This window comes from Drosophila subobscura, chromosome E (assembly GCF_008121235.1).
Source record: "Drosophila subobscura isolate 14011-0131.10 chromosome E, UCBerk_Dsub_1.0, whole genome shotgun sequence".
Lineage (NCBI taxonomy): Eukaryota > Metazoa > Arthropoda > Insecta > Diptera > Drosophilidae > Drosophila > Drosophila subobscura.
In genome coordinates, this window is record NC_048531.1 from 11,741,980 (window position 1) to 11,769,968 (window position 27,989).

At 43.0% G+C, this 27,989-nt stretch overlaps 1 protein-coding gene and 5 non-coding genes across 15 annotated transcripts; 5 read left to right on the top strand and 1 right to left on the bottom strand.

Moving 5' to 3' along the window:
* Positions 1–488: 488 nt before the first annotated feature.
* On the bottom strand, positions 489–27,850 carry LOC117892401 (protein hu-li tai shao). Of its 10 annotated transcripts, none has more exons than XM_034798624.1 (13): positions 26,778–27,105; positions 22,282–22,325; positions 14,352–14,489; positions 13,806–14,289; positions 13,004–13,727; positions 12,820–12,943; positions 11,523–11,633; positions 11,142–11,436; positions 10,972–11,070; positions 10,836–10,907; positions 8,599–8,667; positions 1,268–1,335; positions 489–1,167 (listed from the first exon to the last, which is right to left on the bottom strand). In XM_034798624.1, exons 3-13 carry the CDS (start codon positions 14,442–14,444, stop codon positions 1,060–1,062), a joined length of 2,247 nt encoding a protein of 748 aa, XP_034654515.1. In that variant the 5' UTR covers positions 14,445–14,489; positions 22,282–22,325; positions 26,778–27,105; the 3' UTR covers positions 489–1,059. The 10 variants fall into 10 exon arrangements, with proteins under 10 accessions (XP_034654515.1, XP_034654514.1, XP_034654517.1 ...); XM_034798623.1 differs by having other exon boundaries at positions 489–1,173; positions 26,778–27,104; XM_034798626.1 differs by lacking the exon at positions 8,599–8,667 and having other exon boundaries at positions 26,778–27,104.
* On the top strand, positions 17,294–17,375 carry Trnas-cga. The gene has a single exon. It is a non-coding gene; the product is annotated as a tRNA-Ser (tRNA).
* Trnav-aac lies at positions 17,725–17,797 on the top strand. Its single transcript has one exon. It is a non-coding gene; the product is annotated as a tRNA-Val (tRNA).
* On the top strand, positions 18,242–18,314 carry Trnav-aac. The gene has a single exon. It is a non-coding gene; the product is annotated as a tRNA-Val (tRNA).
* On the top strand, positions 18,900–18,972 carry Trnav-aac. The gene has a single exon. It is a non-coding gene; the product is annotated as a tRNA-Val (tRNA).
* Positions 19,277–19,349, top strand: Trnav-aac. The gene has a single exon. It is a non-coding gene; the product is annotated as a tRNA-Val (tRNA).
* Positions 27,851–27,989: the final 139 nt, after the last annotated feature.

Here is a 27,989-nt window from a genome sequence, read left to right on the forward strand (position 1 = left end):
GGAATATCCTTATTATCTGCGATTGGTTTTGTTTCTGCTTTCCTCTGCATTTATCGTTCGGCTTTACATATAAGAGTGTCTGGCTTTGTGTTTTGTATTTTCTCCATAATTTATTTGTTTTCATATATTTATATATATTGTGTGTGTGTTGTATTTATGTATAAACAGTTTACGTAAATAGAAATATATAAATTTTTATATAAAACCTAAGACAATTGCTGCACGTATTTTGTATTCACTTTTTTTGAATGAATGAACAAAACTAAAAAACACAAAACATACATACAAATACATATGTAAAGAATATCAAAGTGTACTTTCGTTTGATCAATTTTATTGCGTTTATATAAAAATATTGCATTCAAGTATTACGTTTGAGTTTACTCGCAAATGCCACACTCGTCGTCTGTTTGTATGTGTGCACAAAAATTTCAAAAATTATATTGCCAATTCTTCACATCAAAGTCGTGTGTGCGGCTTATTTTGTTGTTATTTTTGATTACTATGTAATGTGTTTACGTAGTATGAATATTTAAGCGCTAATACATCTAGAAGATTTCCCTGTCGGGATGGTGTCGGGTATTGCATGCGATTTTTTGAGAATTTGAATAAAGTCTCTCTCTTTATCATACAAAATTATGGGGAAGGGTTGCGTTGCAGATTGTGTGAGCTGCGATAATCGTATAAATTATAAAATAGATTTATATTATATTAGAAGATATATGTATGTATAGCTGTGAATGCTAATTGAACTGCTGCTGCCTTCGGTTACTGTTACTCCTTTAGTTGCGTATGGATCAACTTTAGCTGCTCATTTGTTGCTGGTTTATGCCTCTTCTCTTCGCTCTTTTCGTCTCGTCTCGTCTCTCGTACAGCGCTTGCTTGCTTCGATCTGGTTATTGTTTATATATCGTCGTTTCATCATATCGTTTATTCTCTTAGTGCCCTTGGTTAAACATTGTTCTTGTCCCCGCCTTTACCCGCTGGTGGTGTTGGGTGGGTGTAATGATTGCTATTGCTGTTGCTGCTACGAATGTCTCGCTTTAGATCTGCATCAGCTTAGGCCTCGGCCTTCTTCTTCTCCTTCTTCTTTTTCAAAAACGATGGTGTGCGCAGGCCCTTCTTCTTCTTTTTGTCTTTCTTCGGCGAACCGTCCGTGGACACATCCTGGAACCGTAATAGAAATTTGCATTGAGAATATCGTCTTCACATTATCACCTACTACGAGCCCAAGTACAGCGATCATTTGTGATCCCTACTCGCTTACCTCTTTACTGCTCTGGGAGAAGGTGCTCAAGTGTGCCTCCGAGTGGTCGCCATTTTGCACGTTTTCACCTGGGGAAAGGCAGAGTATAAACACACATGATTAGTGGGATTTTCAAAGGCCCAGTAGCGGCAGTTCCTACAAATGTAACTCAGTGGACGCACACAGGATGTTAAATAATTTCTTTATACTCTCTTCACCACTATGAAACGCACACATACTTCGAAACACAAATTTCAATCTAACTAAAACATGTAAGTAGTCGTGACCAAGAGTTAGATGTAGGTATTGGTGGTGTGATGTGAGGTGTATTAATACATTTATGGATCTTGGTTAGGGTTAGAACAAACGCTAGGGCATGCAGCGGGACATCTACAACTAATGTAATGTACAAATTCAACAGCAAGCAATGTGCAAAACACAAAAATAAATGATAAATGCAAAAAGGTTACCTGTTCGTCGATATTGTTTGTCGTTTGAGGGAATTTTGAGCAATTCTTAAGATGAAACTTAAAATATTGAAGGGCCATAGTAAACATTTTGATATATTTTTGGGGAAAAATTCAACAAAATGTAAACAAAAAATCAAACTTAAAAACTTAAAATTCACAAATATTATGCTTCAGTAATTATTAAATGACTTGATGGGTGATATCTCGCCGGAGGCCAGCCCCTCGGCTAGCTGCAAAAAGCGCGCACGACAATCCGTGATGAATGCCTGGTTGTGCAGCATGTGGGCTTTGATGACATTATTCAGCAATCGCTGCAACTCATTCTCCAACGAGCTGAGATGGCAATCCAGATCTTCCTCCTCGGGGTTACCACTGGAGACAAGACGGAGACGGAGGCGGCATCGGTAGCTGAAGGCACCGTCTTTCCCTTTATGTCGGACTCGACAATGTCCACATAGCTATAGGCGTGGCACAGGGCCGGAGCAGAATTACTACGCTGCAGCAACTGGGACGGTGTGGGCGTGGCCAGCGGAGCACGTGTTGAGGTGGGCTGCTCCTGCAATATCTGAGCCGTTCGCTGTTGCGTGGCCAACTGCTGTGAGATGTAGTGGATCTCTTCGTCGATGACCCTCTCCAGCTTGGCCCGGAACTCCTGCTCGTGGGTCTGCACCGTCTGGACGCACTCGGCGTTGCGCAGCGACACATTGATGATAACCTCGATGGTCGTGGGAGTCGGAGATGAAGCGCCAGCTAGGGGCGAGCTGCTCAAGGTCAGCCTCACATGTTTTCCCGGGGTATAGGCCTCGGCCTCCTGCGTAGACGAACCATTGCTGGTGGTGGCTCGCTCTCGCCGCCCGGACGATTGATGCATACCCAAGCCGCTGTCGTCGCCGTTCTGGTAGATGCCCTGCTCTGCCTCAGGACGATTGCGATGACCTACCCCGTTCCCACTCGCATCCGTGTCCACTGGCAAGGCATGGTCCCTGGGCAGAAAGTTGTAGCTGCGATAGAGACTATAATCGTGCGATTGCTGCTGCCGGGGGCTGGCCAAATTCATGGAGCCCAACATCGACTCGAGCTCGTCCATGGAATCATCGAAGCTCCTGCCACTGCTTGCCGTGGCACTGTAGCCCCGCTGCTTCCGCTTGGGGGGCGTTGGCTCCAACCTGATCTGCTTCTCCGAGACATAGGATGGTGAAGAATTCGTCAATGGCTGCTCCTCGACTGTCAATATCGATGTTGTTGTTGTTGTTGTCGTTGCTGCTGCTGTAAGGACATTGAGCATCTTTCGCTTCTCCTTGCTCAAGGTCGCCAGATCAATGAAGGAGAAGACCTTTTGCCTCTGCTCAGACACTGTTTGCCAAATGGATTTGTGTTCCGGATGCAGCATAATGGTGGGTGCACTAGTCAGTGGACAATTGAAGCCATAGTGGGAGATGGTCCGAAATGGGGCCGTGCCCACATCGCCGGCATTCGAAGACGTAGCGATGCGTCCTCGAACCGGTGTACTGCTGGCCAGATCGACCCAAACGCTCGTCGCACTGTTCTCCATGGCCGTAGTATTGGGATCGATACTGTTGTTGAGTGGGGGATAGTAGTGCTTGCTGACGGCTTCTACTTTGTATATGACATTCACCTGCTGCACGCGATGGGTGACTCCGACGCAGGCATCGAGATACTGCCTGGGTTCCCAAAGAAATGCATACTTCCGGGTCAAGTACGACCTGACCTCTGAAAATGAGAAAGCGGCAGGGAAGGGAGCATGTGTTTGTTGGGATGGGTGGTGGAGTATGTGTATGAGTATGAGTATAAATGCATGGTAGGTGTGGATGGATAGGGGATACAGCACGAAACAATCACGAAAACGCAGACGATGACGATGGGTTCCATCGTGCATTTAACATTGCACGACGTAGCCTCCAACGGGACTTAACACAAACACTTATGCACCTGTGGATGATTGTTACACCTTAAACCATTTAAATGTTAATAATTATGGAAAAAAATATTCCAACATAAAACTTTATTTGATATTTTCTTTGAATACAAACCTTTTGCCATACAAACATTTAATTAATTGTAATTGTGGGTTAGTATAAATGAAATGATTAGAATATAAAGTGAAAAGTGCATATAAACGTCGATAAAACTCAAAATTCCATTCAAGCCAAGCACATACAAAAAGCTGGAAGTTAAAGACCTGCTAAAAGACCTACAATAATATAAAATATCTGACAGATTCGAAATGGGACTGGCGGACTGATTGGACACAGCAAATGTGAATAAAAGGAAAGTTCAGAAAAGTAGAAATTTAGGTATTTGGGGGATTTGCTCGGCTTTGTTTCGACCATTGGCCATTGAGTTACATTGATTCATTTGTCGTAGTCTTCATCATTTCTCATCATATCCGCTTCCTTCTCATCCCACACATGGATTTGCATGCCCTGTAGAGTGCAACTCGTCGAGAGGACAACTTTCTCATCATCCTCATCATCAGAGGCGACAGTGCCAAGTCCACCAATGGCGCGACTGTTGCTTTCCTTTGAGGAATCTGGTTTTTCGTCATCCCTTCCAGATTCTGGGATAATTGTCTCAGCAGCCGTGTGATAATTCTCAATGGATTCCTCCATGGAGTCAGCTTCAATCGGTCTTAGCTCTCCCTCGACTACGCTGGATTCTCTTTCTCCTTCAACGGAAGTTATCTTAGTAAAGGTGTCGCCAAAGCCGTTCGTTTCGTCTCTCCCTTTATCGGAGCCCTCAGACTGATTTGCCATTGGAGTTTGTTCAGAGTTTCTGTCTCCACTTTGCGTGGACATTTCGAGGACACTTTTGAATGAAGTAGAGCTACTAACATTCGATTCGGCGTCCAGAGGGCTGTCTTCCATATTTGATTGACCATCCAGCGAGGAGGAATCTTCTTCCGTAGTATCTTGAGTTGTCTGAGCATTATCCACTGAAGCCTCGACTTTAATTGAAGGCATTCCCTCAGAGCTCTTGCAAGATGTCTCAGTATCTGCTTCTTTCACTTGGGAGGAACTCTTCTCTACACTTTGTTCATGGGTCGAATCTGCGTCTCCATTGTCCGAAATATCATTGGTGGCCTCATCTTCCGTTGCATCATCGCTTGTCAAGAATGTTTCCCCCCCGTTATCGACCGATCGTCCCGATTTCTGATCCTGGGTGCTGTCACTGGCACTGTAGTACATTGTACTTGTGGTGGCATTCCTACTGTCTCCTCCCATTGCTGCTGCAGATACATTTTGATGGGAGGCATTCGGTGGCTCCTGATCCTGACTGTAGTCAACCTCAAATGTGGTCGTGGAAACATTATCCGCCTCGGGGTCTCCCTCTCGTGGCAAACAGAACGTGCTGCTCGAAAGGGAGCGGTCCAACGAGTAGTTCAGTGATGTCTCGGAGGAGGTCCGACTAATGTTTGGGGCAGGATTCATGGCACAACGCCTCACAGGCGTGAGAAAAAGACCCGGCTTGCGTCGCTTGACTTGTGGCGAATACGGACTACGTGGCAAATGGCAGTTAGCGCTTGGACTGGTGGCAGCATTCCGCTTCTGGGTAACGGCTGCACGCGGTGGCGTGGGTACAGACACCCAAAGACGCGACCCGTTGTCCTTCTGCCCGATCTCAAAGGTGCACACGGATGACAAACTAGCAGTGCTAGTGGGCTGGGAGAGATTCCTCGGCTTTTTGATCGAACTGGTGGAGGGCTTTGTGACCGATCTCGTCTTGCCGACATTGCGAATGTTCTCCTGGATGAAATTGCGCTTCCTGTGGGTACCGCGACGGCACACGAAGGTCGTGGAGGAAATGGTACGCTTCAGATGGTTACTGCATTGGGTTTCCCTCTCCTCCGACTGCTCAGCATCATCATCCAGCTGCTGCTGCTTCTGGGGATTCGACAAGGACTGCGATAATCTAGGAGAGGGTCGCGTCACGAGGTGCGTATGGGCCGTGTAACTACCCGGAGCAGTGATGTTGTGAATTGACAAGGCAGAGGTTGTGCTGGGTGAGATCGGACTCGGACAGGTGAAGACTCGCGTGCAGGTGTGGAATATTTCCTCACGTACAAGATGCTGCAGCTTCTGGGGCGTTAGCTTGTTGCGAATGCTGTGATCAATTTTGCCAAAAATGGGCTCGCTCTCGCTGAGTTTGTCCACTTCGATGCGCTCCAGAATTTCCAGCTCCAGCGGTGAGAAGGTCTCGCTGTCCTGTGGCGCTTGGTATCTGATAGGGATCTCCGATCCATGGAAGGGCTCTGTCTCAGTCGCTTCTGCCGATTGAAAGCTACTGGCGAGGCCTTCGATTTCGTTCTCCTCCTCATTTTTAAATTCATTTTCATCGACATCCTTCTCATCGTTGCGTTCTATCTGGACCTTCTCCTTTTCCGTAGCCTCCTCCGGGTCCTTCGGAACGGGTGTGACGGGCTTCTCATCGTCATGCTTCTCTTCAAAGTTTTTGATGGACTCGTTTGATGACTGGTTTGATGAGTCGCTCAGGTCCATGCCTAGCTCCGACACCATTTCCACCAGGCACACCGAGTCGTTCGCATTGGGAATGTTCTCCAAGCTGATCGAACGGAAGAGGGCACCAGTTTCTGGCTCTTCATTATCCTCCACCTGCAGGGATTGCAGATTTTGGGTAGTTGCCACCAGTTTCTGCAAGTTTTCTACAGCCAGGCTGAGGCTCTCCTCGCAATCTTGCAGGATCTGTGGCAGTTCATCGGCCGTATTGGGAGGATCCCTGTCGATCAGCGTGGGGGAAAGGAGTGACATATCGACTTCAGCGATCGCGGCTTCATTCTCTTCAGCCTCTGGTTGCCCCTCATGGCCTGGCCAGCCGTTCGCACGCAAAGCCCTTACCTCCTCCTCATCCAGGCTCATTTTCAGGGGGTTCTCTGATTTAGACGGCGGCTTCTGTTGCACCTTCTCCTTGTCTCCAAAGTACTGGACGTGATCCTGCCAGAGCTCTTGGAATTCAGACTTGCGGCGCCGCCGCTCATCGCGTGTCATTAGCTGGCGGCCCTGCTCCTGCTCTTGTTCGTGCTCCTGTTCTTGCTCCTCTTCAGGTTGCTCGAAGTGCTGCGTGATCTCCAGCGTAATCCGACGCTCGGTGAGCGGCTGTTGGCGAGACTTCACCTGCCCATCAGTAGCAACCGTTGGATTCTGCTCTGCCGACTCCTGCCAGTTACCAAAATTCCACACCTCCGTTATGTTAGTTTCCGTTGCCGTTCCGGGCTCCTTTGCGGGATACACTCTGGCTGGCGGTGCACTCGTCGCACTGGCGGCCGGACTGCCCTCCATCCCTGGGAAACTAAACTCACTAGTGATGGTAGCCACACCCTGCGTAAATCCTACATTCGTTGACTCCTCGGAGAAGTTGAAGCGTTCGATTTCGCTTAGAAAGTGTGGGGGGGACTGGAGCAGAGTCTGCGTGCTAGCATCTTGCTGCGGGATCTCGGGCAGTGGTGCCAGCCTTCGCTGCTTGGGCGTGATAGAGCTGCTGGCCAAGCTAACCAGCTCTTCCTCGCAGCAGGAAATGGTGGGTGCACGGAGGCGCTGCAGTTCCGGCTTGAGGCGCAGCAGCTGGTCGATGCAGGGCTGACAGAGCTGCTCGTAGCGGGGACTAGCGAAGATTTCCTCGTAGCTGATGGCGCGCTGCATGGGCCGGTAGCCCAGCGCTGCGAAACCGTCACGCTGGCTGGGCAGGTGCTTGTGACACTGGACCGGTATCTGCCGGGGCGACTGAAATCCAAAATGCGAGAGAGTGCGGTACGGTGGGGGATTCAGGTTGCCGTGGACCGGCTCAAGTTGGCGCCGGGCGGTGTTGTTCGAACCTGTGCTCGTTCCCGTGCCGGTTCCCGTACTGGGAGTGCCATTCGAACAGCGATAGCAGGTTGCCAGATTTACCAATTGCTCGGCATGAAGGGTCCTCAGCAGGGCCGAGCAAATCTCCGGCTGAGTGCATTGCGCCAAGGAGGCGGCAGCTGCTGCCGCATAGACATAGGAATAAAGCTGGTCCTGCCCCTGCTGGGCAGGAACCAAGTGCTGGGCCAAGTCGCCAAGCCTAGACCAAGTCCCAGACCCAGAAACCGACCCCATATCTAATTCAATCGCAGGAGGATCGCTTTTTGTGGCTGGGAATAGATCGCGACGACACTTGCTATTCGAGGAAACGCTTCTATTCGGAAGTTGGTGATTCTCCTTGTCCACCTCATGCTCGTTGTTGTTCGCATCTGCACTTTGGGGTGTCTCCTCACCCATGGACGACTTCTCATGGACTTGCAAACCTTCACAATGCAAGACGAAAATATGGAGATAAGAGCCAAAGAGGTGTGGTACAATTAGTATTTATGGCGAAATACTTAACGAGGAGGAGTCCCAGACAGAACCCGGGACTCAATGAATACATACGAGAGGGGTACATACATACATATATAGAGTTCGATACGTATTTGAATACTTGGATGTATAAGAGTGTATCCGTAACTGCTGTACCTAGGCTGAAACTTGAGTACAAATAATAAATATTCCTAACCCATTCCGAAGGGGTACTGATGATTCCTTGCACCAAACCGAAAATGTCGAATGATATTCTATCACCTAACCGTATGAACTGAATTGCTGGGAAGGAGACTACAGCTAGGGTTTAGTTCTGGTGCTTTTGGTGGATATTTTGCTGGATTATATACGAGTGTATAGAATGGTTAAATTTGCATTAAAAAATACACCACTTAAAGAGTATAATTTGGGAATTAGTTTTGGATTATATATATATGTATATATACACATGGGCTTTATGTGGCGTATAGCCTGAGTACATTGAAGGAAAACTATTTAATTTTATTTTTTGGAGGGAATTTTTCGTTACCTCGGCCTGTTGGCGGCTTGCGATTTGTTGCTGTATGAGAGCGTTCGCCATTTATAAAACTAAGTGTGGCTAAAACAGTATTGAGAAATCAAATAATACAATTAAATGGCATGGCACAAAAAACGGCGTTTAGAACCTTTAAATAATTGTAAAACAGACGTAATGAAATGCCTTAAATTTAGCAAAGACTTAGTGTAGAGTGAAAGCTGAAAAGTGTATAGGTTTAGTATTGATTAAGCAAGCATGCTGAATACTTGATAGATGTGCATTAGTATCGACTAAAAGGCAACTAAGAAAGCAATCAACAGAAACACAGCTGCGAAATGGCAGGACTACTGCCAAAGAATTCGTTGGATAATGCTGCTGCTCCGCTGAGGAAGTTCGAATGTAGAATGAGCCTAGCTCTAAGTTTGCCATTATAATGATTGGCTGATTGAAAAGTATGGTATAAACTGAGCGCTCTCCAACATAAAATAAGAACAGAAAATTCGGAGTGCAAAGCCTGCTGGAGTAGGCAGGCATATCATTTCGAATGTTGAATGGAATTTAGTGTGCAGATGTATAAATGCAATGTTATGCGAATGTTTCGATTTGTTTGTCTATAAACTATAATGCTACGAGTAAATCTGCTCGTTTTTCGTCGATTTCTACACACTAAAACCTCTCGGGGCTCCACTCACCTCTAGCACAAAAATGTTTTAGCTGTTTTGTTAAGCTAACTTTGATTACACTATTTGTATAGAGCGCAGCAGCAGCAGAACGAGTAGTAGTAGAAGTGGTAGTGGTGGTGGTAGTAGAAAAGGTAGTATGTAGTGGTAGTAGAAGTACAAGTTTTTCTGTTCTGTTGATAGCTTCGTGGCTGGTGTTGTTCTTGATGTTGGTATCTGGTTTGTTCTTTATACTCTATTATTTTTGTGCATTTGTGTGATCCCAAACACATTTTGAAACTCATTTTAATTTGTTTTCATTAGTCGCCAAATTATTTAAGAGTAAATCAATATAATTTTTTAAATTATACAACGAACTTATTTACGGCCGCGGGTGATGTCCTACATGGCTCCCTGACGTGGACACGTCACTTCTACATGAAGAGGACAATTTTGTGCTAAACTCTTGACGTGACTCGTGTTTTTACAAAATGAAATGCTCGAGAATTGAAATTGAGCAACATACATTGGGTGTGCATGATTCTCTTCGAAGGGTGGTTTTTGTTGTTGTTTTTGTTGGATTCCTATTTACCGCAGATCGGATCTACAGCATTGCGTTTAACTTGTACTATATTTTTTGGAGTCGTAGTTGTACTGGGATTTGCGGTTGATCGTTGAAAATAATAATCATTTAATACACGGAGTACAACAGTTGCTTGCTCCTTGGCATTAAAAAGTATTCAAAGTATTACATATAGCAAATAAATATGTACATAACACATAGAAGTAACACGAGTAGTACGAACAAGTATTATGTATAAATATATACGGGCTAGAACGGAAACAGTGTGATACTACCTCTAACAACTAAAACAGTTTGAGGACCGTTCGTAGGAGCTTTGAAACTGCAGCGTTAGAGGAGTACAGTACATCAGAGTAGATTAGTAGTGTAAAGTATCTAAAAATTTGCCATTGATTGGTTACTCTTCTCAAAGAAAGGAAGTCGAGACTGTATCAAGTGCAACGAGAACTTTTTTGTTAACTTTTAGAGTTGTTTGTATTATTTTGAAATTCATTTATAGCCGTGTGTAGGTGTGTTTACGCAAACAAAAATTAAAATAAAGGGGGGGAAATAGCATAAGAAAAAACAGGTAAGATCAAAGGTTAGAAGTCTAATATTCAAATATAAGTATATAAATGTAATAAATGCCTTAAATTAGTAGATCCATAAAATAATAACGAAACATAACATAACTAAGTTAGATTTATAAAAAGTATATATCATTGCTTTGTGATCTTGCAGATCAGAAACTGTGCCCAATTAAAAGTAACTTAAAAACGTAAAATAACTGATACAAACATAAAGCAAATGCATCCAAAAGAATATCATGGGATAGCAAGGAAAGACATGAGGACTTAACACATTGAAAAACATACAAGTTGGAAATTGAAATTTTGTTCACATAATGTCTAATCAAAGACATAACTCTGAGCATGATTTGAATGTGTTTGGTATTGTAAATCATACTACGAGTTTCTGAACTCATATCAAAACATTAAGGGTAGAGCAGAGAATATGGATGGACTTACCATCGCTTAAAACAACTTCCGCTTGGCTGGGAATGGGCGCCTGTTGCGTTTGAATCTGTATGATTTGGTGTTCTAAAATGGATTTGTTATATTAATACAAATTGTTTAAAGGTAAATGATTTTTGCCGTGGCATACCCGTCTCGGGTTCGCTCTGTGCATGTTTTGCATGAGCTAAAGCTCCCGCTGCCTGCATCGAATTAAGAGCCTCTGATTCGGAAAAGTCCGTATCGGTATCTGGAAATTAGTTAAATATTTAAATTAATTATATGAGATATATTTTGAGATAAGCTTTGATGAACACTTACATTCCCCGTGAATGCTCTTCTTCTTGCGCTCAACCGTCCGCTTGTACTCATTCAGTTCATCGTCGGTCACATTGTCGAAGGGATTCTTTGCATAGGGCGCCTTGTAGACAGTCGCATTGTGCTGGAAGCCGCGCTGAATGATGCCCTTGGAGGCGGCTCCCATTAGCACCACATGATCACCGGCCTGCGAGACAGTGGCATCTTTGATGCGGTTCGCTTCGTCCCAGGTCACTCCCTCCAGTATGTGAGACTGTGGTCCAGCTGAGATTTTATCTGCACGTCGGTTATCCTTGATCTATTTTGTGTGACAACACAATTATATCTCATATTTAGTGTGCGATCTAAAAGGGAATTGGGTCAACTAAATGATTTAATACTGACTTGCTGTTGCACGCGCTTAAACTCCTTGGTATTCGTTCCACATGGCACAAACTGCAGGGGATCTTCGATCCTCACGGGCGTCGAATGGGTGGGTGAGCCCTCAGCAACCCACTTTGAAGTTATAGTTTTGAATTTAACAGACACACACAATTTTTTGGTGGTGGGGACACGAATGGGACAATGCAAGTAGAAAAGAAAGAGAAAGAAATTTGTTTAGTTTAGGGGCCGACATACTTAAATCTAAAATATTTATGTACATATCAGAGGGATCGACTAAAGGACTCGTCGTTAAAGAAGTGATTTTTTATCCACTCCTAAAGATTATTGGCTAATCAGGTGTACATATTTTTCTTTTCGTCTTAGTTTTAAATTCAATATATTTTTTGAGCATTCATTTGCAAGCCTTTTTTTTAAGTATAGTATTATCGAAAAGGTTCTTAAAATAACAAAAATAACAATAGGAAATGATTTTGTGCCTTGAGAATAAATGAGAACCAAAATGCGTACATATTCAAAATAATAAATTTAAAAAAAGGTTAAATTCAAAGGAGTCTTAACTATAAAACATGCAAAGAAAAACTTTGTTTAAACATTAATATGAAGAAAATAATGGTTTAACAAATAAACTGGAAAGTGAAGTGAAAATGTTTTAGAAATGAATAAAATGAAATGTTTTGTATTTGAATGATTAAATACTTAAAACAAATTTTCTTTCTTTCTCTTTCTTTGCATTGTTTTACAGAGTATTCGTTATCGTTAAAGTGGAAGAAAAGCAGAGAGACAGACAGCAGAGGAAACCCCCTAAAGGAGGCGGCACAAAATCATCCATCTATGCAAGAGTTATTTTCGGTTTTAAGTTTAATATTTATTTGGGTAATTTAATGCACAAATTACAGAATTCGTATGCTGGCAAAGCTGGTAAAATATCTTGTGTTAAGGGCACGATTTAGAACTCTATTTTCTAAATACATAAGACTATATAGACTTGTATATAAATATATAGTGTTCATATACTAATATTTTAGACGATTACTTTGATTTACTTAGTGGCTAGGCAGAAATTTTATGCGTGAATATATTCGCGGTTTAGTAGCAAAGTCGAAGCTCAACTGAAGCTAACTAAAAGGAAAATCATAAAAGGAGCAGAAGAAAGTGGAATGTCTGGGTAGTGTGGGATTTCGGGGGGTGGGTTGGCGGTCAACTAATTCCCTTCAATCTCCTTAAGGCTAGCAACATTCCGATGCTGTGTGGACGTGGTCGTGGTCTGGTGTTTATCTTCAAAAGTTATGATCTCTACCTTTGTGATTTTCTTGGGATCTGGGGTGCCAGTCTCCAGGACTTCGACCTTCTGATACACATTCGGTGAGTTTAGCCAGCGACTGCGGTCGCCTCCTTTGCGCAGATCTCCCTTCTTCCAGATGCTGCAATTGGTAATGAACTATTAGAATCAGCCTTAGCCATGGCCTTCGAATTTTTCTTACCCCTGTCTAAAGAGCTCCTCCTCTTCGAGCAGATAACCCAGAGAAGACACGGCCGGTGGCAGCTCCACGTCGTTCTTGGGCTTGGGGGGATCCGATTTAATCAGGGGATGGCGGTAGATGTAGCCTGTGCGATAGCCAGCATTGTCTAGCATGCGCATAAGGGCCTCGAAATCGGCTCCCCCAACACGCCACTTGGGCGGGCTGCCTATTTTGGGAGTGGGTGCAGCCTGTTCGGCGACAGCAGGCTCCTTGGCAGTGGCACCTCCATCCTCGGCAGCCGTGACGGCGGCAAACTTCTTCTCCAAGTCCTCTGGGGGCCGGCGTGACTGATCGTAGATTATCTTGCGCGTCTCCTCCGGAATCAATACCAAGTTGTCCACACCTACTGGCAGCAGCTTCAGCTGTGTCTCGCACGCCTGCACAATGTGGCACGCGGCAAAGAAAGCCTCTTCGATGGTCTCGCCGCAACAAAGGGCGCCGTGATTGGCCAACAGTATGACCTTAGAGTTCGGCCCCAGGCTGCGGACAAGGCGATTGCGCTCCTCCTCATCGAGCAGACCCGTGTACGCGTGCGTGGTGATCTCGCCCAACACACAGGCATCCCTGGTGAGCGGCAGCAGGCCGGTCTTCAGCGAAGAAATGGCCACAACCGGACTGCAGCCAACGTAGATGGCGCATCGAATGTCGGGACGTGCAGCATGTACCACCGAGTGAAGAACAAAGTCTGTAAAGTGAAAAATGGTAACTGGTAAACATTTCTGCATTTTAATTGCAACGGGTGGGTTGTGGTTGTTCGACTTACGGCTCTTGTTTACGCCAAAGTTAGTGGTGCCCTGCTCCACAATCTGACCCTGCATATCCACCTTGTTTAGCGCCGAGGCAGTGACTTCATGGTAGAGCAGGCCGTACGGATTAACCAAGAAGTACTCCTGGTCAACCTTTAGGCGTGCGGTGATCTGTGCCCCCAGACCCTGTGTCCAGCCGTACAAATCCAGCAGACGGAATGTTGCAGCCAGTTTGCAGCGGAGAATTTTCTCGCCCTTGGCATAGCCCATGGATTCCACGCCGCGTATGTCGTTGATAGGCACCATGCAGCTGCTGCTCTTGAAAACACTGCCCACTCGGCTCACCGGCACGCCCACAATGTCCGACAGCTGCTGCAGTATTCCGCTGGCCCCGCCATTACCCTCACGGGCCGAATCGACGATGCGTTCCAATTCCTCGCGGAACAGCCTCGAGCCCATGATGGCCTCGACGCGTTTGCGACGCTCCATTTCGCGCATATCCTGTGGAAGAGTGGCCCAGTGTGAGGATGAAAGTGAGGTGATGATGCATCAGCAGCACTTACCTGTTCAATGTCCGCGGGACGCGCCCTGTCCTCGTCGTGATCGCCGGCGGTTGGGTCTATGCCATTCTGTGGCGGTTGCTCGACTTCGGTCATGTTTGCTTCCTTCCTTTTATTTTCCTCTAGTTTTCAGTTTAAATGCTGCAAGGGAAGCGTCAAATTCAAATTTATATTAGACTTTTTTTTTCCTTCACAATTTTTAAGGCTTACTTTACGCTCAGCTGGAAAATTTTCAACTGACCTTAAAAACGGCAGAGCAACGGTTCTGCACTGCTCCCGTTATGTACACACACACATGCGAAATGGAAAAAAAGGGGGTGGCAACAGAGAGAGCGAAAGAGAGAGCGGGCAAACACAACCACACCACCCAACATTTAAGTGAGAGAGCGCACGCTGCTTGCGTTCCCTGTGAATGGCATAAAATGTTTTGGGAAACTGTGCAAGAGAGAGAGGGATGGCACCAAGGAGGGAGCTGTGCCGCATATTTGACTTTATTTAATTTCTAATTTTGGCTAAAAAGAAAATCAGAACATTTACTTCCCAGACTGACACTACACAAACATGGGGGAATATCTATTGAAAAATCCACCACACACTTTCCTTCCTGCCCACGTGCGAAGACCCAGCGTGACAACCCAGAGGCAAAAGCAAAGCAGAAAGAACACACACAACACACAGAAAAAACTATTTTAAGATCAATTTTGCTTCTTACGAATTTCAAATAAATGCCTCGAAAATCAAACTAAGGAAAGCAGCCAGCAAACCCGAGCAAAGAGAGGAGAGACATCAAAAATAAATAAACACAAGACAGAGAAAAAATGCTTTGCTCTTTATTTCATAGGCGTGGTTCTTCGGATTGTATTCTAGGTTCTACGAGTAGAGTATTAACCTTCAATTCGCACCCTGTTGCTGGTGTATTGGTGCCCCAGGGGGATATGTACTCGTATAAACAAATGCAACAAACAAAAAACTAACCAGAAAATGTCATCATCAGCAGAGAGCGGCTGAGAAAACAAATGGGAATCCGTTGCTCTAGTACGGACACACGTTGGCACAGCACAACAAAGGCAGGCAATAATTACGAGTAATATGAATTATGCTGACCCAATTCCCTCCCATGCCTCCCACCAATTTCTACATAAATAAGCCAATTTAGAGAGGAAGAGCCCATGCCATGCCTTTCCAAGTGCTATTACCGAGGGAAGCTTTTTTTGTTCCCCTTTTTTATGGAAAATGGAAAACAATTGCATTCACAAGAGTGTTTTTGCACATGATGACATGTTATCCACCAACAACCAATTCTTACAGAATTATCGAAATTCTAAGGTAATTGAACTTTGCTTTACCTTGCTCTCTACCCTTTCGCCTTACGGGCCTAAGTGCGTGGGTGCTTTAAGAAGTTTTTTTTGTTTCAATCACACGGAATAATGCTGAATAAACGCTTTTTAAGTGCACTCTTCCCGAGCCAGAGATTTCGTAGGCGTATGGACTAAGATCCCCAACAAGAATCCACAATTTCTGCGTGGGCAGATCATCAACTCATCCTCCCAACAGAGTGGCCTATCAAAAAGAGTTACAATTCTGCGTAGGCAGAGACTTGGCTGAACTCAATGTATTGAAGAACGAAAAGAGAGGGAGAGAAGGATGGCTTTAAACTTTTCTCTAATTTTTTTTGTTTCAACTGAGATAAGGCAACACTGGTTTGCCAATATAGTCAACAGTGTCAATGGATCAACTAATAGATTTGGTAAATCCCAATGTGTACACAATGATACAAAACATTTTAGTTTATTGAACTTTGTCAATGCTGCACACCAGCTGGACCAGCTACACTACTTTATCATTCTACTTCTGCTCTTCCTCGCTTTCTGACCTTTTTGTGCGGAAGAAAACAATTAAATTTAGGAGCCGCTAACGCCACAGCGACGCCACCAATGACGCGAACTCCCGCCGCCGGCCTGGCCTGGACTGGCCTGCCCTGTTTATTTGCCGCCGCCTGACTCTTGTTGACATTATGCAATTACATCACACTTGTTTGGCGACGACGACGACAACGTCGACGCGGACACACCCATGTCTTTCAATGGGTAGCGTCGTGTGCCAGTGTGCCCCAAAAATGACAACTCAAGAATGTTGAGAGTAGCAATGGAGAGAGCGAGAGCGAGAAGCAGAAACATGCAGACAAACATTACGATAGAAAATAATATTAAAGCAGAAACAGCAAACATCTTGGCAACCATCTTGACCCAAAGAACTGAACACCCCTCAATGATCGTACATCATTTTCACACATACAAAGCATGTACAATAAATACATATACTCGTATACGATGGCGTTAATTAAATTTCCCAAGTATTCAATTATCGCGCAACCAAAGAATAAGAAATCAAATCTTACGTAATCTCCTCCACTCCGCCGAGCACACTACAGACAGCTGAGAGGGGAGTTGCTGGTACTGGAGCTGTCCCATCGTCTCAAGTGTGATATGCCACAGAGTGCCCATAAGGTCACACAGCAAATGAATTCATTCGGTTTTAATAATGCAACAAGTCGCTCACTCAGTCAGCCAGTGGGACACCGCCAGAGATGCTGATGTCGTCTAAAAAATCATTTCATTTCACCCAGACAGACATTTACAAAAAAAGAACCCATATGGCGGCGACATTAAAATGATCACAAAGAAAGAGAAAAAGTGCAATAAATCATTACTTTTCATGCCTTCATTCATTTATACTGCTCTAGTTTGTGGAAGTTGTTATTTGTGCCCAAGCATTCCAATATATTGAAAGCAAGTAAACTACAATGACTGGAAACGTGTTCGTATTTACGATTTTCTTATGCAAAAAACAAATTGCCTGAAATCGTGGCATTTCGCCACACAACCAACCCCAGAGCGCTGGTGTCATCTCCGGTATATTGGGCTTCGGACATTAAACTTCCACAAGCAGTCGTGGCCGAGTGGTTAAGGCGTCTGACTCGAAATCAGATTCCCTCTGGGAGCGTAGGTTCGAATCCTACCGGCTGCGGTGAAAGTATAATTTTTTGCATTCTTTTGCTTTTATTTTTATGAAATCAATATGCACATCCAGTACGAACATGTTTTTAATGTTAATGTAGTATAGAAAAAAATGGACGTTGGGACGACACGACGGAATGAATTATTTTTTTAATGGAAACGTTTAATTTACTCTTTTGTTAAGGGGAATTCATTTTTTCTCTTTTTAAAAATGTATAATTTATTTATACACATTTCTAAGGTATCACAAGAATTTATAATTGAATTTAATCTTTATAAATAATCCTTTTCTTCATCATTTACTATAAATAACTATGGCCTACAGAAACTGTTTCGTGCTCGGTCGCCGCACTCCAGCTGTTTCCGTGGTGTAGCGGTTATCACATCTGCCTAACACGCAGAAGGCCCCCGGTTCGATCCCGGGCGGAAACAGATGGAATATCTTTTTGGTACTTTTTTGTACGTTCAAGTTTAGTTTTATCAGAAATTTAATTTAAAGAGTTTTATTTAAAGCAGGGCCCAGCACGGCCCTTTCAATTCTGTAAAGGTTGTGTGTTGCAGTGATTCCTACCACTGCATTGCAATGTTCCATTTTGCACAGTCTTCGCACACAAACAAAAACGGCTCGTGAATGTATGCCCGAGCCCTGATTTAAACCTTAGATGGATCTATTGTACCATAGGGACTTTTGAAACATTTATGGAACGAGTGAAACTATCAAGTTAAGGTTTCTATAGCCTTTAGAAACTATTCGAACAAATTTACATATGCTACTAGTCCAATAATAATATGTATATATTTAAAACTGTTGTAGACCCTGCTACCCCCGTAACCCGCTTGAGTACTAATCAGAATTTGGACGGTCAATGAACAGCTGTTTCCGTGGTGTAGCGGTTATCACATCTGCCTAACACGCAGAAGGCCCCCGGTTCGATCCCGGGCGGAAACAGATGAATTATTATTTTTGAATAAATAAATAAAATAAACCATTTATTTCGGTATCTTCTTTTAAAACGGTTTTATTCTAATTGTACTGGTAACCATGGACAAACTAAGGTCTATAAAATATTTTTCCTACGTATCCCGTTTAATTTGTTGCAACATTCGTTTCAGAGTGGATCTGTAGGTCGATTGATGTCGATTTTAAAGAACAAATAGCTTAGGAAAAAAAACCTTCAGAAACCGAATTAACGTCTCTAAGGTGAATTTATCGCGTCCACGTCCTCTAAGGCTACATGTGTTTTAGTCACAAGAAATTAGTGTCAATCCCTATTACTTTCTACTCTACAAAGCACCTTATTGCCCAAAAATCGACCTTAGCACTAGTTACAGAGGTCGTCATGAGGTGTATTATAGTGGTAAAATAATTTTGAAAAACCGTCTGATTTTGACCTTTCTCCCGCTTGAAATAGGTATTATAAGGTTTCGCAGTAACTGAGAATTTAGTTGAATCGTTATAAGCATTTTCTACATATTCCATACATTTATATTTCTCACAGAAACTGTTTTCTGCTTGGTCGCAAGGCTTCCAGCTGTTTCCGTGGTGTAGCGGTTATCACATCTGCCTAACACGCAGAAGGCCCCCGGTTCGATCCCGGGCGGAAACAGATGGTATATCTTTTTTATTTTCAGTTCCACTTAAACTCTAAACAAGACTCATTTTTATTTTACTCTAGTGCAGGGCTCGGCACGTATACATTCACACGCTGTTCAGCTTTCTGCTATGCACAATGGATAGGGCCGTGTATAGCCCTGCTCTGGTGTATTTCGGGAAGATTATGAAGTAAAACCAAGAAGTTGGGGATTTTGCTTGAAAACAAAATCAATTACGAGTACAAAATATTTCAAGCCGTTTGCTACCCCGTAACACACTTCTGTACTAATAAGAAATTGGACGGTCATTTCGCAGCTGTTTCCGTGGTGTAGCGGTTATCACATCTGCCTAACACGCAGAAGGCCCCCGGTTCGATCCCGGGCGGAAACATGTTTAAAATATCTTTTTTATTTTTACAGATAAGGTTTTTATTTTTTCGTGACTAAATGACTTTTAAAGCATTAATTATAACAGCTTGCTCCATATGGAGTGTGCCAAGCTGTCGGTTTCGTGCTCGCTTGTCTTGAATCTCGACACAAGTATCGTCATAATGTCTTAATTTGGGCCTTTAGCTCTTCTCAGGGAATTGCTTGTGCGTGAGAAATATCTTAACAAGGTAGCAGCAGCCAGCGACGGTCTTGTCTTGGTCTATCCGTAGCCGTGAGGCTTTTCCGTCTGGCCTTCCCTCCCCTGCCACCTGCTAATTTTGTTTGTTTTGCTAACAAGCTGCCACTCTGTCTGGTCTTGCTCGTCTGTTCTGGACAACCCGTTGTTGCTGTTTCCGCTTCTGCTGCTTGCTTCTCGTATCTGGCGGCACCGAAAGTCGCCTGTGAGTCGCGTGGCTTGAATTACAAAATCTGCACATAAATCTTAATGCCGGTAGCCAACTTGGCGCCAACCAACGCCTTCTTTATGAAGAGATGTGCAAAATTGCATAAATACAGGCGGCGTCGGCGGTGCAGCAAGGGTCCGAAAGAGGAATGAACGGAAGGCGACAGACACAGAAGAAAGTGAATCGCCAAAACGAAAGAAAAATGATTTCGCGCTCGATTTTAATGCCCTTGAAAGGCACTAAAGAGGAAAACTAATCTTGTCTCTATACAAATATTAAAATGCAATGTACGCTAAACTCAAAAGTAAAGATAATTTACGATTGTTACATACATACATATGTATGTGATGACAGTGGACAATTTACCAAGGAAGAGTATTTAGTAGTTCATCTGAATATTTTATTTTCCTAAAGTTTGCCCTTGATTTAAGCCTTTTGTTGAATGGGATACGAGGGGCTGGCGATGTGTGTCTTTGACTCACTTGGAAGTTGGCCAAAACTGTTGCCCAATTTATTGTATTTTGGATACACATAAATTTGGTTTGGTTTGTAAGATTGCCAAATAAACTTGAAATCTGCACATATGTATGTTGAGATTCGCCGATGTGCGGTGGGGAAGGGGAACAATTAAGAGGTTTTTATTGCATAGAAAATCAATCAATTTCAATTTTTTAAATATGCAAAGTATCTCCCAGAGTTTACCTTTCGCCGTCGGGTTTTTTCTTTATAATCTAGTCAGACGTGAAGTAATCATAATTGTAGACTATGACATCATTCAGGACATTGTGGCACCCACACCCACTTTCCCTCCCTGTGGCACTTAAAGACAAGCCAAATAAAATTTCATCCCCTCAGAACGACACATGACGTCATTTCCTGTCATTAACTCAAAACGCAAACAGAAGCACAACACAACAGACCCGGCAACAGCAGCAACCCCAACGAACCCAACCCCCCAATCCCATCCCAATTCCAGGATATTTTTACGAGGCGCGTGGAACAAACATTCCCATCCCCAATCATTTCTGGCGCCATAGTTCTGTCATTAAGCCGGCTCCGCTTATTCAAAATTGCATGGCAACGGCAAGGCGACGCCGACGACAACATTGAAATTGCCGGCGAAAAAATAAAACCAACAAGGTAAATCTAATAAAATGATAGGCGTGTCCCACACAGGTATTTCCAAAGGACACCAGCTACCGCCTCGCTCCACTGCCCAAGAGGGTGAGCTGCGGACTTTCGATGGGTGTCCTTGTTCTGTTGCCCAATCTGGGGGGTTGGAGGTGGGAGGTTATGGGTCATTGACCCGAACACGCGAGCAGGAAATGTGGCAATCGAAATTTCAAAGCCTGATGCGTGTTTACAATTGTTTTTGTAGCATATATTTTTGTACATAGAACACAATCAATGGAAAGCCACCGCAAGTCCTCAACGGCAGTAGCTCAATCTTGATGCACATATTTGCAGCATTTAATAGGATTTTAATAGAGCCTCAAGTCCAGTTGAGTTTTGATAAAGGGTTGTGGAACAAGAGGAATAGAGGCAAAAACAAAAAATCCTACAAAGAACAATGCATTTTCTTTTAGGTTTAAAATTTTCCCAATTTACCCAATTTTACTTAGCAAATAGCGCGATAAGAAATGAGAGTTTGCCTTTGTGTGGTAGTTTTCTTTATGAGGTAATGAATGACCTTATACAATTTCGACCCGAAAACATTGCCAGCCCCTTTTAGCTCTTGATTTCTCATTATAAAGATTGTGAAAAAAAACCAGTGTACCATGGCCGAAGGCATTAAGGGGTAAATCTGAATTTTTGCACTATTTAACAAGATTTATGCATGTACATATGTACATAGGTACATATTTACATTTGTATGTACATACATATGTACATATGTATACACGTTTGTGGTACATATTTATGTTCATATGTATGACGTATCCGAATAAAAAGCAGACTCAACGCTCAAGTGGCTTTTAATTCAATTTCAACTGAAGCAGATCACAAGTTCTGAGGCAGACATGGGGACAGAGAGATCAGACTGGTGCGAGCAAATGTAAAATATGTATATGTACATAGAAAGTAAAAAACAAGAAGAGCAAAAACCCCACAAAAACAAAGGTCAATCTTAATTGAATTAGAGGTGAAGTAATGCGTGGCGTCATGTAAAAGAGATTCAAGGAGACATTTGAGAATACAAGAAAATATTGTTCCGGCAATTTTTCGCAAAACGGGGGAAATGATTCGACCAGATACCCTCTAGTCAAGATGTAGAGTTGTACTAAATTTCCAAATTTCATCGTTTAGCTCTCTTATTTGTTGCCTCCGAAAGGTAACGATTAGCTTTCAATTAGTTTTCCAAAGCGACTGTGACAGAGAGATAGCAAAATAAGGAAACCCACATGTGTGTATTTACCACAATATAACCAAGAAATGAGAGGAATATGACATGGCCTGACATGTCGTTTATCCAAAATACCAAAAACTCACCTCAAAATGTAAATGATTGCTCTCGTTCTTATCAATAGATGTGCCTGCAAATAAAATAAAACAATAAATTACTTTGATTAGTAAATGTTGAAATTGGGGGGAAACGTTTAATTACTACAAGTTGTGTATCCAAGAATAGAGAGAAACATACAGACACTGCTCATTGCTCAGCGTCATGCAAAAACTGAAATTCATTGAGAGATGCTGCTGCGACGACGTCGCTGTACGATGATGTCATGCCAATATATTTAGTTAGCGCGGGTTAACATATTTCTATACTACTCGTTATTTTATACTGCTGTTTACCCACACACTCAGAGAGAGACATAGAGAGCGAGACGACGACGACTCTCCCCAGTCTACAACAAAATAATTGAATTATTGAGGGAGAGGTTGTATGATCGCGTTGGGGCAAACTAACAGCACCGTAATTTTTCGCAATCCCAGTGCGAACGCACACACACTCATATGCGCTCTGCGAGGTACTTTTATCAGCTGGAACGATTTGCATGTCTTCCATGAATTCGTACACTTTCCACCAGCACCAATATATTGAGAAAATCTCAATTTGATGCAGTCAGTAAATATTATAAAAAAATTTGAATATGTAATAATGCCATTTAAATTCATCTTTGGGGTGAAACTGTAAAGTCCTCACCACGACTATCAAAATTGTAATAACTTACGAGCGTTTCGCATTTTCGCTTTTTACGCACAATTTAATAACTGCATTGCTCAATGGAGCACAAAACAACACGAAATGGGCACTGAAATGCTTATGCGTGAAGATGCAGACACGAAAGATTGCCAGTCCAACCTTCTCTGGGGTGTTAATCAACAATCTGATTTGGAGCCTGGCTAAATGCTGTTGCGGTCGAGGCATTCCCATTCCCCCCAGCAATCGCCCAACCTCAAATGGTATGGTAGAGCCGATCGAGAGGAGTAGAAGATATAAAAGATTATGTAAGCCGCCTTTCGTGTGCTTCACAATACACTTTTTCTCCTCTGTTTCTCCTCATTTTTCGTTTTTTGCATTATGAATTCATTTATGCAGCAACATGTTTGCGTTTATTGTTGCCCACGGACGGAGTACTTTGGCTTGCTGCCTCCCCGTCTATTGTTATATGAGTATGATGATGACGATGACGGGTATTTTTAATGGCATTTGTTCGCGGCTGATTTTGTTGCTTCTTGTCGAGGCAATTCTACAATGAAGAAGAGCCGGTCAGAAACGAGATTTTTATTGACATTTTTACTGGCTAAGTGGGTTATGCATAGAGAAGGAGCAGGCTCTGGTAAAGAGGAAGGAAAAGGCCAATCAGCGGGGAAAAGTGGTAATTTCTTCATTGTTTTAGCTGGTCTTTCTGCGAATACCGGAAGAGGATTTTCTAAATTGGTAGGACGTAAAGCTGTAGCTAAACTAAATTAAATCTCCTAGTATTTACTATCAAATTAAAAGTAATTACGACAAATTGTGGCAATTTAACATGAAAAACTGCTTTTCCCACGCCTCCACAAACAGAAACACAAAAAAAGAGGAGAAGAGAATAAAATAACCTAAATATCCATTTGCATGCAGTTCAGCAGCCACTTAATAACAGCTTTCAATCACTTTCCAGTGGTAAGAGACAGACCAGACAGAGCGAGCGAGAAAGAGAGAGAACCTCTCAAGACAATTTCCAATTGAAGTTCAAGCGCAGCAGCAACGGCGGCGGGACAGGAGAAAGAAATACCAGCAACATGTAAAAGGCAAGAAATGCAGACACACAGCTTCATCATCTCCAACGTCTCGCTTCTCTGTACACAACTTTTTAGGTAAATGCACATGACATACACATCATATGTACATACATACAAATCTACGTGTATGTGTATGTGTAATTATCCACATTGTCGCTCATTCTGCCACTTTGGAGCCCGGGCTTTAAGTACTTCATAAACGAGAGTCCTATAGTAGCATCAATAGACAGCATCAATAATTATCATAAAAAAAACACTAAAATACTGCTCTCTCATTGACATATTTTGCTCCCTCTGTCGTTGCCAGATGCTCTTCTTGGACTCCTAAAGATACAATATTTGAAGAGATGTAGGGAATTGGAACTTCGACTTTCTTTGGCCGCCAGTCTGTTTTTCTTCATTGTTGTTGCTGTTATTCCGGCTGCTGCTTCTGCAACTGTACATTTGTTATTGCGCTTCTCTCTCGGTACCTTTTAGTGCCTCCTTTCTACCGACTTTATGTGTGTTGTTGCTTTTTAATTGATGAGCCGCAGTTGTTTACCCAGCAGAAATGCAACATCTTTTTTATTTTGTTTGAAGCTTGGCACGTACGCCTCTTTTATTTATATCTGTGTCTGTATGTTTGTCTATTCACCCCGCTCAGCCCCTCTCCATTCTGTCCTAGTCAATGTTCCCCACACAGCCTACTGGATGGACTCCATTAATCACAGTGAACGTCACAATTATGCAGTTAAATCCCAACGATTTCCAAAATAATTAATCACAAAGTGACGTCAGTGGGAAATTAGATAAGCGGCAGCTTCATATCACGCTTGAGTAAACAATTTCGATTCAAAAATCGTTTTCTGCCTTTCCCCTCAACATATTTTCCATTTTCTTACCATTCTACTCAAGTGTCAATCAAACGCATTTGCATTGTTGGATGCGATGAGGGTAAGGGGAACGCCGAAATCGTTAGAAAGTCTTTGAATCGTTGGTTTTGTAGGTTTTTTTTTTGTTTACACACATATTGTATGTACATATCCATATGAAAACGTTCCCAATTTTGTATTTCCGTCATTAATTGGAACACATTTCTAGGTTAGGTTTTGGTTCCTCCCGCTATTGTTTCCAGTTTTAACTATGCACTTCCTCCCACCCACACCGATTCACACACACACAAAAACACAACCTTCTCACTCACACCTAGGCACTCTCAGTGCCCGTTAATTTGTCACTTGTATGTATGTATGTATGTTTGTACATTTGAATGTAAATATAGAGGAAACAAGAATAAACAGAGGTTTTGACTTTCCCCAGCTATTTTGCACTCGACCGACGACATAACAGACAAATCAACGGTGGGCAATCATTCTCGTTCTCTCCCTGTTTTTCCTTGGGTAAACAACGTGGACTATAGGGAACAATGCCTCAACGATTTTAGACAAACACTTGACTGAATGCAGTTTGCGGCACGAATAAATGCCCAGGCAACGAGTCACGTAAATTTGCAATTGTAAAATGAGACAAGAAAGAACAGTACAAATGATAAGAGCAGAGAGGAATTGGTAAAGAGACGCAGAGAAACCGTATTAAAACAAAAATATAAACATCATTGTCCACGCGTGTGTGAGTATGCGTGTGAATGTACGAGCGATTTAGAATTGGAAACAAAAAGGCAGCAACCAAAACAGAGAACATTTTCATTTGGTTGTCTTTTGTGTGCGAAATGACGTCATGTGATACAAAAGGTAGCTACAATTTATCAGCAAACACAAAGCTCGATGTAGAGATACGAGAGTTTTTTATGTACGAGTATGGACACACCATGCAGGAAGCGAGATAGAGCAGGTGAAGTGACGTCATGGGCTTGTCGATTTTCCTGGCTCTACTCCGGCCATGGAAACAACTTCAAGAAAGCTTCTTTACTTTTTTTATAACGGATTTAACCCGAAAACATACACAAAAGTTTCGATAAGATTACCAGGCATCTGAATAAACGTTACATGCGGCCCATCCCACAACAAAACATCTGTTGGGAGGCAACACTTACACTTGCAACCCTACTGTGTAGCGTATCGTCGTTCTTCAATAAATAAGTTTTCACAATTTACAAATCTGTTTATCACTTGTTGCAGGTCGCAGAGTATTTTTCGCCAAAGCGAAAGAGAAAATGTAGGTCACAGTCGCGGCGCGATAGCAAAGCATACTGCATTAGACACACACACACACACACACATGCACTCGGAGCGTGAAGATTTTGCAACAAAGATGGCGTGTGTGTGTGTCGATAACAAAATAGTTATAAAAGCAACAGCTAAAATCCGAAGTCCGGACGACATGCAACCGAATTTTCATAATCCGACAGGGGCATAGAAAGTGGGAAGAAAGAAAGCATGAAATGAATCATGTGAAAAGGCACTTACTCACACCCACCCAAAAGACGAAAGGGAGAGAGAGAGAGAGAGAAAAAGCCGCGTCAGAAATTTTCAGAACATTAAACGCAAAGCATAACATCAAAACACACATTCAAACAAATACACGTACACAATTAGGAATGTTGCGTGTGCTTGACCAAACCCAAAAAACAAAAACAACACTTATTAGGGAAGTACAAAAGATGGCGTCACCGGGCATAACCTCTGCTCATCACAGCAGTAACATCACAGCATAACAGTAAAGATTCGCTTTTATTGCATTTAGTTTCCGAACAAGTAATTTAACAACCGCACACATTTTCACCCATCCAATGGATATTCTAATTTATAGAAACTCACCGTCTGCTTTTCCAAATGTCGGTCGGCCGATCCTCCAGTTGTTTCTCTCACACACACAAGTACAAGTCAATACAATCACTATGGGAGCACACGCGTTTTTTTATACACTCGCTCGCTCTCGTAATGCACAAAACATAGACTAATATAAAAGGGAGAAGAGAAAATTGTATGAATTTATTGCATTTGATTAAACGGACATTTATATATTTCTCTTGGTTTTGCGCTTTTCCTACGGCACTTGACACTGCACGATCACATTAAAGGTTGCTTATTTTGTTATTTAAAGCTGAAAAGAGGCACGCCACGCACACATCCGCACAACTCGAAGAACAAGACGCAAAAACGAGAGGCGACCTGGAAGGCGGTCCGGTCCGGTCGTCAGTGTTAGTAAACGTCAAATCGTTCAGGGTTTCCAAATAAAATAATTTGGTTGTCAGAAGGGAGCGGGGTGAAATTGTAATAATTTTTTATAATAAACAAAAATATTTCAGAATTGTGACGTTGGGGCGATCAGTGTGAGGGGAGAGAGAGAGTGAGTGAAGTAACTCTGGAAAGCAACCGCACAGCGACTGGAAGTGTATCATCCTGCTACGCCCAAATGTATGTGTGTGTGTGTGCGAGAGCGTTGTGTCTGCATATGTACTGGGACGAATATGTGAAACAACAACGCCGCGAGTCCTGTTTCCCCACTTTGACCACAAGAATTGTTTCGTGTTTGCTTCTCTTTCCGCACTTTTAGGTATTCTTCACTCAACTGTGTCAATTAAGCCGCCCACGTCGATTATGTCATATTATTGATACAAATACAAGTACACTTATTAACGGCGACGCTTCACCGGCAATGCCGTGAAAAAATCAATGTTGAGTTGAGGGCGCTGCCTGCTACGTTCTCTCTCTTTTCACACAAACACACCACACGTTTGCTAATACCACGTATCAATCCGAACAGAAAAGCGCTCCGCCAGAACAGTATTATTTGTTATATTTCTTCAATTTTATTTACAATTAATTCGTACTAAATGCAATGAACAATTTTTGCGCGACTCCTCGACCAGTGTGACCGCGGATTTATTGATAAAATGTACCGTGTGACCCTCAGAAATAAACCGAAATATACCTTCGAATTTCAAAACATACCGAAATATACCATAAATCAAAATAATTTTCCTAGATTTTGATAGTCTAGTAAATATTACCTGAAAACTAAGACTC

Excerpts from the sequence above, each read along its gene's own strand:
- LOC117892401 (XM_034798618.1), bottom strand. The coding sequence starts at position 14,444 with ATGACCGAAGTCGAGCAACCGCCACAGAATGGCATAGACCCAACCGCC. Across the intron at positions 13,728-13,805 it reads CTTTGGCGTAAACAAGAGCC|ACTTTGTTCTTCACTCGGTG; the intron begins GTAAGTCGAACA and ends TTCACTTTACAG. Across the intron at positions 10,908-10,971 it reads ACAGAGCGAACCCGAGACGG|AACACCAAATCATACAGATT; the intron begins GTATGCCACGGC and ends AATCCATTTTAG.